Source organism: Mesocricetus auratus, unplaced genomic scaffold (assembly GCF_017639785.1).
Source record: "Mesocricetus auratus isolate SY011 unplaced genomic scaffold, BCM_Maur_2.0 Super-Scaffold_100004, whole genome shotgun sequence".
NCBI lineage: Eukaryota > Metazoa > Chordata > Mammalia > Rodentia > Cricetidae > Mesocricetus > Mesocricetus auratus.
In genome coordinates this window covers 116290210-116307018 of record NW_024429189.1, presented here as the reverse complement: position 1 = coordinate 116307018, position 16809 = coordinate 116290210, and the positions used below count along the sequence as shown (strand labels likewise).

Genomic DNA, 16809 nt, shown 5'->3' with positions numbered 1-16809 from the left:
ACTTTACGAGAGTTGTGATATAGTTCAAATATAAACTTTGACATGTATCTTCATTCATTTAAGAAATCGTGTGTGTGTGTGTGTGTGTGTGTGTGTGTGTGTGTGTGTATTATATGAAACTGAAGTGTCTGAGTAAAGTTTCCTTTCAAAGCTGTGGGTCTTAGTATTTTGCCAAGGCTGGTCTTGAACTTCTGGATATAAGTGGTTCTCCCACATCTGCCTTCCAGGTAGCTATGATTATGGGATGTACTGTCATGTGTGGATGATTAACCTTTGAATTCCAGTTAAGGAAAGAAAAAAAGGTCAAACATAAGGTGCTTCACTACACCACGCTCTGTGATTTCTAGGAGAAATGTCACTTTCCAGGGGAACGCCTATGAATATTTGGGCTCAGAAAAGATGTTTTAAGACATTTGAAAGAAATTTTACAGTCTTGAAAGTACACCTCAAACACCACATCATGGAGTAGTAACGGTTGCTCTTGAAGAGGACGGCACAGAGGGGTCTCTTGGCTGTTCTGTCCGCGTGTCTTATCTTACTCTGGATGGTAGTTATGAGTGTGTATGTTTTATAAACATTCCTTGAGTTAACATGCCCCTCTAATGCTGGACTTCTGCTACTTCTGCCATGTGCCCCTCCCTCCCCAGCTGTGCCTGAAAAGTTCACACCCCTTTTTCTAAAGCACTTGCTGTCTGCCTTAGCTGCTCTGGGCAGTGTTACTTGTCAATTCTTTGCATCTTTCTGGGAATTGGCGTTTGACCCTCCCACACAAAGGTGTGTCTCCCTCAGTCTTTCTGCTCTGACCTTTCTGTCTCAGGGCAGAATGTGCCCCACCCAGAAGCATCATGGATGAGGCCAGAGCCACATCCTGTCCCATGTGTGTCCTGGGAGGCTCACCCTCCTCACTACATCCTAGTGGGGAAAACCTATGACAGGCCATGTTCCCCACCCTGGTTCCTGGGTGATACTTGCCTGTATTTGCCTTCAAAGAATGAGTTGACAGACTCTAGTTAAGGCATATGCTAGTTCTGACCTAGCCTGTTTATTTTAGGCTAACTCCTATCTCCTCAGGACTTTGGAAGAAACTTTGTTTTACTATGGGACATGACTACAGTTATTATTTCTTTACTTCATCTTTCTTTTCTTTTTATTTCCTTTTCTTTTTTGAGATAGGGTCTCGTGTAGCCTAAGTTGGCCTCAAACTTGATGTATAGCCAAGAATAACCTTGAACTTCAGTCTTATGTCACCATGTAGTGAGTACTGGGATTACAGGCATGTGCCACCACTATCACACCCAGTTTATGGGCTTCTGGGGCTTGAACCCAAGGCCCTTATACATTCCAAGAAACACTCTAGACACTGAGCCATATCCACAAGCCCTATGTTTTTGCTTTACAATTGTCTTTAATAGTGAAGAAGATCAGAAAATGTCTTTCTATATGTCACCCACAAGCCATTGGTTATAGATACCAAAGCACAGGGAGCACCAGTGGCTGCTCCTGAGTGTCCCCAGTCCTGGCAGAGACCACTGTTGGCCAGTGCATGGCTCTGCTTAAAATTCCACTTCTCCAGCCCTCGCTTTAGATTACATATGTCTCTTCCAGTAGCATTTTGAAGCCACTTCCCACATAAATGTAGGCTTTCAGTATAGTGAGGCTTGGAATGGAAGTCTGCTGAAGAGAGGTTGAGCTGGTGGGAGGATTACCGAGACACTCAGGGGGGACCTTGCTGGTGCAGGCAGGGCTGGCTCTCCTGAGTGTCATTTATTGACTCTAGCCAGACTCTGCTCATCTGTGCTCATCACACAACAGGAGCTGGTAATCTTCACAGATGAGCAGAGCTCTATCCCAGTTGCCCTCACAGCTGCACAAATGACCCTTTTGTACTGTGTAAACACCTGTTATAATTCCAACACTCAGTAGTGATGGGGGATGTCCTTCTGTATATATGTTTGTCTTATTGGTTGATGAATAAAGCACTGTTGGCCAATAGGGAAGCAAGATAGGTGGGACTAGGAGAGGTGGAGGATTCTGGGAAACAGAGGCACAGTCAGTCACCATGTAGGACGCCAGAGGAGTGAGAGGTCCGTACCCTTTTCTGGTAAGAGAAAACCATGTGGAAATACTCAAGATTAGCAGTTATGGGTTAATAATTAAGTCAGAGCTAGCCAATAAGAAACCATAGCAAACGGTCAACAGCTTCATAATTAATATAGTGTCCTGTGTGTTCATTTGGGACTGACACGGCTCTGGGACCAGGCTGGCAGGAAGAATGCACATTACATAGTAGGATCATTGCAAGTTCAAGGCCATCTGGGGCCACAAAGTATAAGGCCTTGTCTCAAAAATGGCAAACAAACCCTAAACCAAGCAAATAAACAAAGCTGTAACAATAAATAACTGCTAGTAGGAATTCATTTTGTATCTTTTTCTGCTTGTTATTTATTGTCCATATTTCTCTCCCTGGACACATCTTGGAGGGTGAATCTTCAAAGTTTCATTCTCCCAAAGGGGGTATTTCTAGATTTGGCTATTTACCAATCAGAATTAGAAGGCCTCTGCCAAACATCTTCTCCTCATGATCCCCTGGTTCTCTAATAGAAGAGCCTAGGAGGCTGTGTCACTTCCCAGGGCCAGCAGGACTGGAACCCGGGCTCTGGAGCACACCTGTGCTTTTGAATCAGGATGAAGCTTTGATGGACTGACATACCAGAGGATTATGTATTACTGTTCCTTCAGTAGATTTTTGACTTGAGTGGGAAGAAGGGAGGAAAGGAGAAAAGATTTACAGGAAATAACTTTCTGTGTTTTCCTTTCCACATGTTAGGAGTGGAGAAAGGCCCTTCCCTTCAGTAGATACTGAATGTTCCTTCACTGTCAGCATTGTGCTCATTTCTGAACTGCTTGTTGTAGTTTCTTTGACTGTAATGGCCTCCCTTTCTAGAGGCATGCTTGCCAACAGATGGGTGTGTAGCAAGCTTAGATGGAACCTGGTAAATATCATAAGTTCTGAAACTAACCCAAATCTGGTTGTGCACATGTGGAAACAGTTTTCAAAACATGTTGGTGTACTCGGGATCTAGTGAGGTCGTTTGGAAAGGATGACACAAACCAAGTTGCCTTGGAGTGCCTGTCACTCCTGGCATTGAGGATGTGTCTGCTTAGTCATTGTGCAGTGTGCACATAGGTCGTGAGTTTCTGAGAGCCCTTGTCTGCAAATAAAAGAATCAGAAGCTTTCTTCTTAGCACAGAATAGCCAAGGGGAAGGAGGCAAGTGTCAGCAGCCATTGCTGGGGGATCCTCTAGGAGCCAGGCTTCTACTGAGCAAGCCGGTGATGCCTGTGGCAAAGCTCAGATGTATAGAGTGTCTCTTGGGTCAAGCGAACCTGGATCCCATTTTTGTTTGTCCTCTATGGGAAGTCCTCGCATCTCCAAAATCCTTGTTTGGGTATCTTTGTGCTTCTGCAGAATGCAAACATAACAAGGAACTACTAAGAAGAACTACTCTGCAGAATGTCAACAGACAGTATTTACAAAACTTTATAAAAACCAATTACTGGGAGCTGGAGAGATGGCTCAGCAGTTAAGAGCACTGGCTGCTCTTCCAGAGGACCCAGGTTCAATCCCCAGTACCCACATGACAGCTCAGTACTATCTGTAACTCCTGTTCCAGAGGATCTGATTCCCACATACATATTTGCAGGCAAAACACTAATGTATATAAAATAAGAAATAAATTTAAAAAACAATAATTGTCACAACAATTTGAAAATTAAGTACTTGTTTACAGATTTGTCAATTATGAGCAGGCATCATTTAGGGTGTCAAGTGTGAAAGCCTATTTAATTATTTTTTTGCTAAAGAGAATAGTCATAAAACAGGATTATACAAGCATAAAACCTGAAGTGGTAGTGTCATTAATAATAATAAGAATGCCTGTGGCGAAGTTTTTTTCTAAGCGTTGAATCCTCGAAGGCACAGCATACATGTGTAAAAGAGCCAGCCAGCCACAGGCAGCAACATTCCACAGAAGAGGTACACCAAAGTCCGCCAGGTATCTAGTCAACTTCTGTCACTGAAGTAAAATCCAGGATCATTAGGACAATATGACCACAGCAATGATGAGTGGAAACATTAAGGCCCCTCACAATTGTAGAGAAGAACAGCAGTCCTTGCAAAGAGATGGTGTGGAAGTGTATCTTATTTATAATCACTAAACGCTGATTCAACTGAGGCAAATAGGTTAAAGATTGGGGATTTTAAAAGCACAATCAATCAGTGCATGTGGGCATGCACCTTAACCCCAGCACCAGGGAGGCAGAAGCAGGTTGATCTATGTGAGTCAGGGACAGCCTAGCCAGGGATACCAAGAAGACCCTACCTCAAAGAAGTGTAAGTGTGTGTGTGTGTGTGTGTGTGTGTGTGTGTGCGTGCAAAGAGCAGGTTTTAAATCAGAATGCACCACAAACTGCATTTATGGATCACTTTGCATATTACTACATGCAAAACATACTCCTTTAAGTGTATAAACTTTGGTTTAATGTATAATGTGTAGACACATACTTCTGAAAGCCACTGATATACAGGCCATTACAACTACTGAAAAACACTTTAAAAATTGTGCTTATAGAACTGCCTTGTAAAGACTTTAATATAGATACCTGAAGTATCTGTTTAAAGGGTCCCTAGGTAGCAATGTCTTTAACATAATAGCAGAAGACAATTAAAAAAACATATAAAATCTTATGTAAAAGCATACATCCATAACAGTGTTATTTGCTGTAAATACAAAAATAATGCTCTAGTTGCATTGATGACTTTATTGAAGCATTAACATCTTTTAAAAATAGCTGAATATTATTCTATTCCCAAAATATATATTTTAAAACCTTTGAATTTGTTTTTAGTTATGTCTTCTTGTCTCTGTCTTAGTGGGTAAGTAAATGTAAGTGATGGTACCTATGTAGGCTACATATGGTAGATCCCTTGGAGCTAACAATTTGGAGGTTTTGAGCCATCCTGTGTGGGTACCAGAAAATGACTGTCCATTCTCCATAAGAGCAGTAAGTGCTCTTAAGCAGTGAGCCTTATTTCCAACCCCACACGCTCTACATTTTTGCAATTGGGGATAGAATGCCAATTTCTGTCTTGTAGTCTTCTCAGCCTTTACCTAAATCTGTGATCAGGATGGACCAAAATTCTACCAAGTACAGAAAGATCAAACAGTATCAATTAATTGACATTCTTAAGTTTTCTAATGTGAAAGGTGATAGCTATTGCTGGGTGTAGACTTTCTCACATTTCCCCCAGGTATTTAGCAGACAAATGCTGTACAAAGTACTCATTACTACTTAAACAGAGCTCATATCTACCCACTCTGTACATTTTGGGAACCAAGAAACTGACCAGTCTCCAGTCTCAGCATCTTCATGATTCTTTGCTGTTGATTAAGTAGTTAATAGATGTTTGGGAAGAGAACGAGCAAATTTAAAGTTAATTCTAAGTGTCCATCTCTTACATTTTGAATTTATTCATGCATTTGTTTACAGGCATAATCTCATTACATAGCCTGGTCTGGCCTGCATCTTGCTCTGTGGACCACAAATTGTACTAGGAAATTTGGGTATCTAATGTAGAAGAGTGAAACCAGATCTTTATCTCTCTGCCTTCATAAAAATGAACTGCAAAGGGACCAAAGACCTTAGTGTAAGACCTGATATTCTGAAATTGCTATTAGAAAAGTACAGAAAACCCATGAAGGTAGACACAGGTAAGAATTTTGTGACTTGGATTCCATTTGCTCAGGAGATTTAGTGACCCATTGACACATGCACTGTCATAAAATAAAAAGTTTCTGTGCAGCAAATAAAAGTTAGCTGAAGAGATGGCTGCAGAATGGGAGAGGATCATTGCCAGCTGATAGAAGTTTAATATTTAGAATATACAAAGAACTTAAAACTTATGATGAAGGAAACAGTCGGATCAAAAAGGACTACGGATTCTGGAGTGATGACTCAATTAGTGACACATTCGCAAGGCAAAGCAAGAGTGTAGAAGCTGGTTCTGATGGCATGGCGGTGCTGAGGGTGAAAGCTGGTTACTAAAGGCAAGAGCACCGAACGTGGTGCATGATGCCCAGCTGGATCTTGGCTTTTGGCTCCTGGCAAACCAGGACCCCATCTGGAATGGCTACCTTTGGTCTTATGTGTTGCATAGTCAGCAGAATTATGGAGGCCATTGGTTGGAACATGTTTCCTATAACAGGGGTCCCCAAGTCCCACAGAGGAGCTACACTCTTATGGCTTCTCCACTCCTCCTCAGTGGGGTCTTGAGGGCAGGGATTCCCTTGGTACTGCACCGATGGATTGTAAACCAGCATTGACTGCCTCTGCCTCCAGAGGGCTTCCCTGTCCTGTGGAGTGACCAAGGGTGACTGGCTGAGTCAGATTCCGTGTTTTTGGAAGGTTTTAGTCCTGTGTGAACAGACTTTGGCTTCGCCTGGCAGCAGTGTTTACAGTTGAGTTTCAAATAAAGCTTGACAGCATCAGACTTTTGAGAATCCTCCTTTCCATTAGAAAAACATACCACAAACAACTGAGTGGATTATTACCCCATTTTGCATTAAGCTGCTAAAGGCCAGGCTTTCGGGTTGTTTGATGTGCAAATATCTCATGCATTTTTGAAATCCTGAGGAGAATCAAATAGTTCATTTGGAGGAAGAAGAAATGGAAGAGACTTTTGACAACAAACTGTTTGCTGCAGGTCTGGCCCTGGGTTTTTTAATTGGTCCCACAGCTTCCTTAGGAAACAGTCTAGATGTCAAAAGATTAATCACCCATGGAAAGCTGGCAACCAAGAGTAATGGGAAGCAGTTTGGGTGCAATTTGTTGGGAATAAAATAAAAGAATATGCCACATAATATTTTCACGAGTGTTGGGTTACAGACCTTGTAGTAGTATCCGCTTGACAGAATCAAGCTCCCCACTCCCAGACCCCTGCAGTCTCATTCTCTAAGGAGTTGATAAGACACACAGTGCTGTGACTTTGCAACTCCCAGTTGAGTCATCTCCTTCTTGAAGCCACAGTCAAGGCCTCACCTCCTCACTACTGCTCAGACCCAGGATGTCCTTCTGTCAAGGCTGTCCGTTCATCAGTGCCTTCCTCATTTCTAGCAGTAGGCTGGGTCACATGCTATGGAATTTACCTCCCACCCTAAAACCTGTAAGAGCGAGAAGCCTCCCTTTGTTCCTTGAACTCAATGGCTCTTTCTGACTTTAAGACCCCATCACTCTGCTCTTGGCATTATAGCTCTCCTGGTGTTGTAGGAACTGAGGGGACTGAGGGCATTTTCACTCATGACCCTGTAACGCTATCCTTTTTGGCCAGTTCTAAAGAAGTTCTTCCTTGGTCCCGAAATCTTGCTTTTCCACTTGGGGCCAAGTTGTTATCTGTAACTGCCCTAGAAACTTGCCCACGAAGGATAATTTTGTCTCAGCTTCCTTTCTGTAAACTTGTTGCATCTTTTATTGTCCTTGAGAAGAGGCAGAGCTGCCCCATGCCTTTTGTGATGTCAAGTAAAGAGCAAATGGGGTCCAGGGAAGCACCACACTAGTCGTTAGTAGGGAGGAAACTGACCGAGGCACCCAGCTGGTCCCCGAGCTCAGCAGCCACAGGCTCCATCCCACCTAGGAGCTCTAGCCTGATGCACATCTGCCCATCAGTGTACTTTGATCCCATTCTGGATGGCAACATGCATTAACCTCTCAGTTGCTGTTGCAGAACTTGGCCCAGTGAGACCACACTTGGTCCACACTAGGAACCAGTGCCTCTTGTCAATGTAACTTGAGTCAGTAAGGCAGCTACTGTCTGCAGACATTGCCACTTGGGGCGGAGGTGTTTGGGAAGGATAGGGAGGAGGAAGAAGAGAGAGGGGGTGAGGGTGAAATTGACACAGACGGGGGCAGGCAAAAATATAGGCACAGGTGACACATTGGGCCTTGCTGGATGGAAGGCTGTGGGATGTCACTCTGGGCATGAAGATGATAGAGCATTCTGAAGTGCCCAGTTGTGTCCTAGTTTTGGTTTCTGTTACTGTTAAAATACTTGACCAACAGGTGGTGGGTGGCACACGCCTTTATTCCCAGCACTCGGGAGGCAGAGGCAGGCGGATCTATGTGAGTTCAGGGTCAGAATGGTCTATGTAGAGCGTTCCAGGCCAGCTAAAACTATATAGTGAGACCCTGTCTCCAAAGGGTATGGAGGATGTCAATATTTTAATTACATAGTATCATGTTGGTTTTTGTGAACTTGACACAAACTAGAATTTTCTGGGAAGAGAACCTCAATTGAGAAAATGCCTCCACCAGATTGTCCTTGCATTTTCTTGGTTAATGATTGTTGTGGGAAGGCCCAGCCCGCTGAGGGCAGTGACACCCCTGGATAGTATAAGAAAGTAAGCTGAGGGCCTGGAGAGATGATTCAGAGGTTAAGAGCTCTTCCAGAGGTCCTGAGTTCATTTCCCAGCAACCATCTGTAATGAGATCTGGTGACCTCTTCTGGCATGTAGGAGTACATGCAGGCAGAACAATGTATACATAAATAAATCTTGGAAGGAAAGAAGGAAGGAGGGAGGGAAGAAGGAAGGAGGGAAGGAAGAAAGGAAGGAACCAACCAACTAACTAACTAACCAACCAACCAACCAACCAACCAACCTGAGCAAGCTGTTAAGCAGCCCTCCTGGATGGCTCCTGCTTCAGTTCCTGCCTCCTTATTTCTGCCTTGACTTCCTGCCCTGACTCCTTTTAATAATGGACTATGATGTGGAAGTGTAAGCCAAATAAACCCTTTCCTCCCCAAGTTCCTTTTGGTCATGGTGTTTATCACAGCAATAGGAACCCTAACCAAGACACATGGCTGCCCTATGTTTTCTTTATCATCTTTGTCATTGATGGACACTTGGTTTGCCTCTCCTCTTGGCCATTTTGTGGTTAATACTGTGATGAATGTAGAAGTCCAGATATCTTGTTAAGACCCTGCTTACCGTTCTTTGGTCTATATACCCAGAAAAGGCATTGCTGGCTATAGGATAACTCTACTTTTAGCTTCTTAGTAAGGCATCTTTCTGGGGTGGTTTCCATAACAACCACACTGATTTTCATTACCACCATCCACCATCTTCACCCAGAGCATCAGCAGCTGCCTCTGCGGCTGTACACGTGTAGGAAGTAGAGGTTCAAGTTCATCGTCTCTCCGATGTCTCTGACAGCCTGGGGCTGGGAAGGGTATACTCAGCTTCATCTTGACACAGCCAACCACAAGAAAGAGCTGTCTGTAAAGTTTTAGTCCTCCTGCCTCAGCCTCCCAGTATCTAGGACTACTGCATCTTTTTATTGGAGTATCTCTTTTTATATGCCCTTTTATTTAGTGAAATTTAGTGTAGAATTTACTGATTTAGTTTTTAAGTGGGTATTTCATGTATAAAGGAAAGACCTTGTGTGTACTGAAAAATGGTCTTTGTTCTCCATAATAGTACTTTTTTTTTTCCAAGTCAGGGTTTCTCTTTGGAGCCTGCCCTGGAACTCGCTCTGTAGACCAGGCTGGCCTCGAACTCACAGAGATCCTCCTGCCTCTGCCTCCCGAGTGCTGGGATTAAAGGCGTGCGCCACCACCACCTGGCCCTAACAAGGTTTTTAGGTATTGGAATCCTGAATGATTTGAGCTCTTTTTGTGTTTTCTTCTCCTTTCCACCGCCCCCGACTCCTTCACTCCTCCTCCCTCCTTCACTCCTCCCTCCTTCACTCCTCCTTCACTCCTCCCTCCTCCTTCACTCCTCCTCCTCCTTCACTCCTCCTCCTCCTTCACTCCTCCCTCCTCCTTCACTCCTCCCTTCTCCCCTCCTCCCTCCTTCACTCCTCCCTCCTTCACTCCTCCTTCACTCCTCCTCCTCCTTCACTCCTCCCTCCTCCCTCCTTCACTCCTCCCTCCTTCACTCCTCCTCCTCCTTCACTCCTCCCTCCTCCTTCACTCCTCCCTCCTCCCCTCCTCCCTCCTTCACTCCTCCCTCCTTCACTCCTCCCTCCTTCACTCCTCCTTCACTCCTTCTCCTCCTTCACTCCTCCTCCTCCCCTCCTCCCTCCCTCCTCCTCCTTCACTCCTCCCTCCCCTCCTCATTCCTTCTTTGAAGACAGATATTGTTATGTTACCCAGGCTGACCTCTGCTTCACAAGTGTAACTGGGTCTATAGCTGTGTGCCTTAGTACCAGGTCTTATCTGTTTTCTAGTTATTCTGTAGCTTTTTTCTTTTTTACACAAGAACAAAATGCCTTTTCTTGTAACTGCTGACTGACAAGGCTTGGCCCCTGTCTAGACACTGGCCTCTCCTGCAGAGAGAAGCTGATCCTCCAGCTGCACTTGACCGGGAAGGGCTCCTGACACCTCTGTGAACCAATAGCTCTGGGACCTGCTTTTGTTCATCGTGTCGGCGTGAGAGGAGTGGGACCAAGAAACCTGTCCTGACAATGTCCTTTTCTCCTCCGTGACCAGCCTGCTATGGGATGGACAGCGAAGAAGAGAACCACTATGTCTCACAGCTCAGGGACGTCTACAGCAGCTGTGACACCACAGGGACCGGGTTCCTGGATCAGGAAGAGCTGACCCAGCTCTGCACTAAGCTTGGCCTGGAAGAGCAGTTGCCAGCGCTTCTTCAGATTCTTCTTGGAAATGACCGATTGGCCAGGGTGAGTGTGGGCTCTTCCCGGGGCAGAGTGCGGAGCTGTGCTACTGATACTGGTACTCGGCACCCAAAGAAAGACAGTTGGGAAAGGAAAGCCACCAACAATGAGCCAAGGTTGTTCTGGGGATTGTAGAAAGAACTTGAGAGAGTATAAGCAGTCACGCCCACCACGTGTAGGTGATCCACCGTACCCAGCACTGTTCTCTAATGATGCCATTTGGTTTGGTTTTATAAATTGGTTTGTTTGATGATGGGATGGTGGTTCACCATTACCTTCCACATTAGGTTCTTCTAGTGAAAATCATCTTAAGTACATATTTGGAAAAGTGAAATGAATGTTCTCACTCCAAAAGGCAGTGAGTGATCAGACATTGTTTGAGAAAAAAGACTCAGGGCTGTTTGTTTTTTGTTTGTTTGTTTTGTCCACCAAATTAAATGTGAATCTGTGGAAAGTAACAGGGTTTTCTCCTTACTCGAATTCCTGCAGGTCAACTTTGAAGAATTTAAGGATGGGTTTGTGGCTGTGCTGTCCTCTGGCTCTGGTGTAGGACCCTCTGATGAAGAAGGTAGTTCCTCAGAGTCAGGTAAGAGGATTTCCTCTAAGGACTTGAGTTTCTTTCCTATGTTTCTCTATGTTTTTTTAAGAGTGTAGCTTAACTGCTCCAAATTCTAACCTCTCTTTCTGTTACCATCAAACCATGTGGACTTGAGCAAAATACCTGGAGTTTCCTCTTCTGTGAATGTCATGAGAGTGTAACCCGCATTACATGGGCTGCCAAGTGAGCTGAGGGGTGTGGAGCAGGGAGAGGTAGAGCCCCAGGGCTCTGGGGTACCAAGCAAGTAGACTGGCCTACCGTCCTGGACAGTAGCATCTGCCGTCATGGCCAGTGCTGTTACGGTGTGCTAACAGGACTAACAGGAATCCCATTGTGGAAATGCTTGTGGGGCAGGAACACAGTACGTCTGTATCATGGCAGGAAGCCACCAGGCCCAAGGACTTGGTCCTGAAGTACAAGACAATGGGCCTGATGGGACGGAGCTGGAGGCAGGTCTGTTTAGGGACATGAGGACTGTGTGAGGTGGGCTCACTGGAATCAACTACCCCGTGGCATGTTGTGTGACCGTACAGCAGGGTGAAGCATCCTAGTCTGGAGCAGAGGCAGGGAGATGAGGGACAGTGAGAGCCACAGGGACTGGCACGCACGCACACCGGTTGTCTTCTGGATGCTAGGCCTGGAGCTTCTCGTGTATTTTATGTAGATTTTGGCCCTCCTGGAAACCCAGTGGTCCTGCCACACCCACAGCTGAGCTGAGAAACATTTATCCCTGACCCGTAGTTAGTACTTGGTGGCTTGGATTTGAGTCCCTGCTGTCCACAGTGTCAGGACAGTGCGCTTGCTTTGGATGACATCGTCAGCCCTTTTGCCACCTCTCTGATTGCAGAGGCCCTGGACACAGGACAGAGCACTGGGGTCTGTGTCAGCCGCACACCGCATGCACAGGTGCTTGTCTCCTGCCTTCCTCTCCAAACATGTGAAGAGGGCGCATTGTCTTTCCTGACACAAGATGGTAATTGGATATCAAAATGCCTTTGGAAAAGTGAGACCCAGTCCCTCTGTTGTACCAGAGATAAAAGATCCTACTTCCTGCCATGTGACATTTCAAAGCTTGAAACTCTCTGGAACATGTTCTATTTTCCCAAAGAAGTGAGTCCCTTTAGCAACTGTATTTCTTCCTCTCCAGTGCCAATTCTTTTTCTTTTCTTTTGATAGAATTTGAGAAGCTTTTCTCAACTAAGGAGCCCCAGGCCTTCCCTGAAACACTGCCTCTTATGCCATTGAGTGGAGACCAAGCTTGGCCCGTCTGTGTTGTGTGCCCTCTACGGAAGACGTGTGAACAAAAGTCTGTTCACTCTAGATAGAACACTAACAGCAGGCCAAAGAAAAGACTTTACCCGTGCCTCAGTGGGGAACCGTGGGATTAGTGGGCTTTCTTAGAGGAGCACGGTGACTCCCCCAGCCCCCGTCAGCCTCTTCCGCCAGCTGCTGCTCAGTGCTGATCTTTACGTTTTTAAGCTTGGTCTCTCAGTCTTGTGACCCTTGTGTCTTCCTGAGCTTCCTCAGCCCCGTAAGCTCCGGTAGCTTTGCCAGTCTTGTGAGTGGAGGAGGGAGTGTTTCAATTTGGAGGAAGTCTGGAACAGTCTGGAAACATCTCCTGCTACCAGAACTGACCTTGTGCTGTGGGCCTCTGGCCACAGAGCTGGTCAACTCCAGGGCTGATCTGGCTTAGTCTTTTCATAGTTCTCTGACTTGTCCGGTCCCTGTCTCCTGTGGTTCACTCACCCCTGCCTGCCCCTCAGCCGTCTGACTGTGCTGCTTGCCTTTTTGGTTGCACTGCATCGTCTTCATCATGATTTCGAGTTTCTCTCCTAGTGCCCTCCCATCTTGCCATTAGACTATGTTTATGTGGCCAAATGCCTGGATTGGGAAGAGCAGCCCTGCATTCCTGTTCCCCCTCCTGTTGTTAAAGGCCATTGGTGGACATGTAACTAAATGCACCTGACTCTCCAACCCTGTTGTACTTTCTCAATACTCTGTACATTTAATAATGGCACGTAGGTATCCAGGGTTCTAGCCAGACAGTGGGGCTTCTGCAGGATGTTATGCAATGCACGTCAAGCTGATGTTACAATGGGCTGGTGGAAAATGCTGGGTCCAGGTGACTTATTGTGCTCCCACCCCATGGGAGGGCACCTGTGGTGCTATAGGGATTGGACACTGCCCAGTCATTGTCATTATTCTGCCATTGTTGCTTCTGTGCTGAAGAGGCAGCCCTGTGGGTACACGGTGGAGGGTGGTTCCTCCTTGGACTGCCCTGGTGAGGTCCTTAGGATTGTTGCCAGAAGAGCATGTGTTTTTCTCCATTGTTGACCATTGTAAGGGAACTACATCTGTCGGTGGATGGAGATGTAGAGTAACAGCACTATGAGGTCTGTGTGGACAACAGAGATGTGAACGGGGCCATTGGACATGAGGAAGCCCACAAGGAAGAGAAGCATGGACAAGTTGCACCATTTTCAGATGTGCCCAACGAACTCCAGGATGGAACTGTAGCCATGGCCTGGTGGCCAAGGTCTCCTCTGTGGCAGGCCTCCTGGTGGGGAGGATGAAAGTGGGCATCTTTTTATGGTACCCAGGTGTCGTATGCTTTCCACTCCTACAACAGGGGTTTCATCTTCTAGCCCTACAAGAAGGTGCTTCCCCAAAAGACTAGAAGGGAGAGTCGTGCCCAGCCACACCTTGCCTATAGTTAGAAGCCCATCAATGATGGGCTTCTTAAGAGCCAAGCAAACAGATTTAATAAGGAAAAGCAAGAGAAACTCCGAGGGAAGGGAACACTGTGGAGACATATTGTAGGAGCTTTTAATAGGATTTACAGCAGAAACTGGACAGACTGAGGTCATTTCAGTTGAGATGTTTAATGCTTTCAACTTGTCCCATCGGGAGATGGCCATGCATTGCTCTCCTGGTTAGGAGGGTGGTCACATGCTGTCCATCTGATTGCTCTGTCCCCTGCTAACCTTGGCTTCTGCTGGCTGCTGGCTTTGCCTGAAACTGTAACTATTGACCTTGCAAGTGTTGCTGCTCTCTGACCTTGGCTGGTATTTTCCTGGCTTCCAACTAAACTATACTGTCTTTGTTCTTCTGTTTACATGACTAAAAGGTATTGGGTTGGGGTTTAAAGACTTTGAGACAGATTGTTGATTATGAAATTCATTAAAAGAGTTATTGATACCACTGACAGGCAGACAAAAGCAGAGCAGGGCCTCTGAGGAGAGTTTAGACTACAGGATCAGAGACAGACCATGGCATGCATTGTCTCTGGAAAGCGTATCCACAGCCCTCAAAGAAGTGAGTGATGTGCCTACCTCCCCTTTTATTCTCTCTGCCTATGGGGACTTGACTCTGGCCTCAGGTCATTTTCTCATGTGGCCTCTTGATTTCTCTCTGTGGAATGGGTGCTTTTCCTTCTTCTCAACATGCCCCATGACTTGCCTGCCAATGCCTGCTGCATTAGAGTAGTTATCAGTGATACTCATGATGACTGTTAAAGTGTCCCTGAAAAAACAACCCTGGGTGTTTTCAGACCTTGAATGCTACACTGTCACTTCACAGTCAGCATATCCAGATTGAAACTCAGCATTGACCTCACCGAACCTTGTTCCTCATCCCCAATTCTTGTGTGTCTTCAGGTCACCCAGATTTCTCCTCAGATGGTCCAGGGGTGAACAGGTAGTGACCTTCAGCACAGAGGAAAGCATCTAGGGGGTTCTTGGCCTTCAGAAGCTGCCCTTCTGTTTGGTAAACCTAAGTAGCATGTGCTCTGAAGGGCTCCTCAGGCCTGGCCTCAGAGGGCTCGTCTGGGTCTCCTTAGCTTCCCTCCCTCAGAATCCCGATCCTGAATTCCTCTCCTGAATCCGCATCCCAACATGACTGCTTCTCTGGTTGCCCTCCCTGTGCTCTCCTCCCCACATGTGCTCAGTTAGGATTGTGTAGATGTGCAGAGTGGATGAAGAAAGAAGGAGCCACAGGAAGTGTAAGGTTTAGAGTATTCCCTTCCGTCTGGAGACTACAATCCATGCTACTTCTGCCCCAGACCTTCAGGCTACACAGGATGGCAGTTGGTCTTTGTCTGTCTCCCATGCCTGCCAATGGAGCACCTCTAGCCCCAAGAGCATGGGATCCTAAAGTAATCAGCAACCTAGCAAGAGTGAGGATTTTCTAAAGAGACACATGTGTCCCTCACTCTAACTCTCTGGACCATTGGAGCAAGGCACTGAGAGAATTGGGATTTCCCCCAGAAATCTCACCCTGAGAGAAGGAAATCGCTGAATCCTTGTATGAGCTAGAGGTGTGTGTGTGTGGGGGGGGGTGTCTTGTCTTTAGGAAAGCAGAAGGATTTCACACAGTGCTGGCAGGTTTTCAGACCACCGTGCAGGAGAGACTGGAGTCAAGACGGTAATAAGTCACCAATAGGTAGGACCATACATTGATTGGGAGTGCCAAATAAAACTTAACCGCAAGGCAAGACCCTAAAGATAGACTCATGGGGATCACTGGATCTCTTTATTCTTCTTCCTTGATGTGGCTGCATTGAGCACATCTGCTTTTTACTGTTAATTTGGCTCTTCTAATCGACTCATTGTGATAGTGACTGAGCCTGGCTTGTTGAGGCACAGACTGTGACCCCGAGTCTAGTACACTAAGGAAGGCGTTCTGGGAAATAGTCCTCAGTTCTCTAACCACATGTTCTTGGAATGTTGGTATTTCTCCAAAATATGCTTGAGAAAAGATAAAGAGCACCTGGTGTTTAGTAGGACTCCTTCTTACCCAACCCAGCTTTCCCTGTTTTGCTTCAAGTAAGTAATACAACATCCACTGTTAACTGATCAGTGTTCTGTGTCCTCCAGGCTAACGTGGTCAACAGTGTGTCTGAGCCATACTGGGGCTCTAACCTGCTGCTTCTAAGAAAGGGCCTTATTGGCATGCAGGGCCCACCAACCTGCTTCATAGCCATCCGCTCTCCCCATCTCCTTTCATCTTCCCAGCTACTTCCTGTGCTGTCCCTCCAAAGTACGTGAGTGGCTCTAAGTGGTATGGCCGCCGGAGCCGACCTGAGCTTTGTGACTCTGCTACTGCAGTCAAATATGGATCAGAACAGCAGGCCAAGGGTAGCATGAAGCCACCACTTAGGCGTTCTGCGTCTCTGGAAAGCGTGGAGGTAAGTCAGCCAACCCTTCCCACCCAGACTGCCCAACATACAGAAGTAATTGTCAATTTGTCACTGTCCATACACATGGTCCTGGAGGATGTAGGCAGGGGACCAAGTTCCTGGGCCTTGAGTTGTCAGGAGCCTGGGTGCTCATGACAGCTATGATTCACTTGAAACCCTCTTCTCTGTTTGGGACAGTCCTGGTCCCAGGCCACTTTTCATCCGATGTGGAGAAATGGGGACTTTGTGGTGACCTTTACTCCTCTTTCATGGCTTACCAGCTACACCTTTCTTTCACTGTGGAA

General features: G+C 46.2%; 1 protein-coding gene across 2 annotated transcripts in view; it reads left to right on the top strand.

Moving 5' to 3' along the window:
• Ninl (ninein like) overlaps positions 1-16809 on the top strand; it is a 73993-nt gene that overhangs the window by 16097 nt on the left and 41087 nt on the right. The window contains exons 2-4 of one of the 2 annotated variants that reach the window (XM_013115160.3): positions 10543-10736; positions 11220-11316; positions 16341-16513. In XM_013115160.3, coding sequence (XP_012970614.1) covers positions 10554-10736; positions 11220-11316; positions 16341-16513 — 453 coding nt within the window. In that variant the 5' untranslated portion in view covers positions 10543-10553. Of the gene's footprint in view, positions 1-10385; positions 10737-11219; positions 11317-16340; positions 16514-16809 lie in introns of both variants that reach the window. The other variant, XM_021228672.2, reaches the window with a different exon arrangement.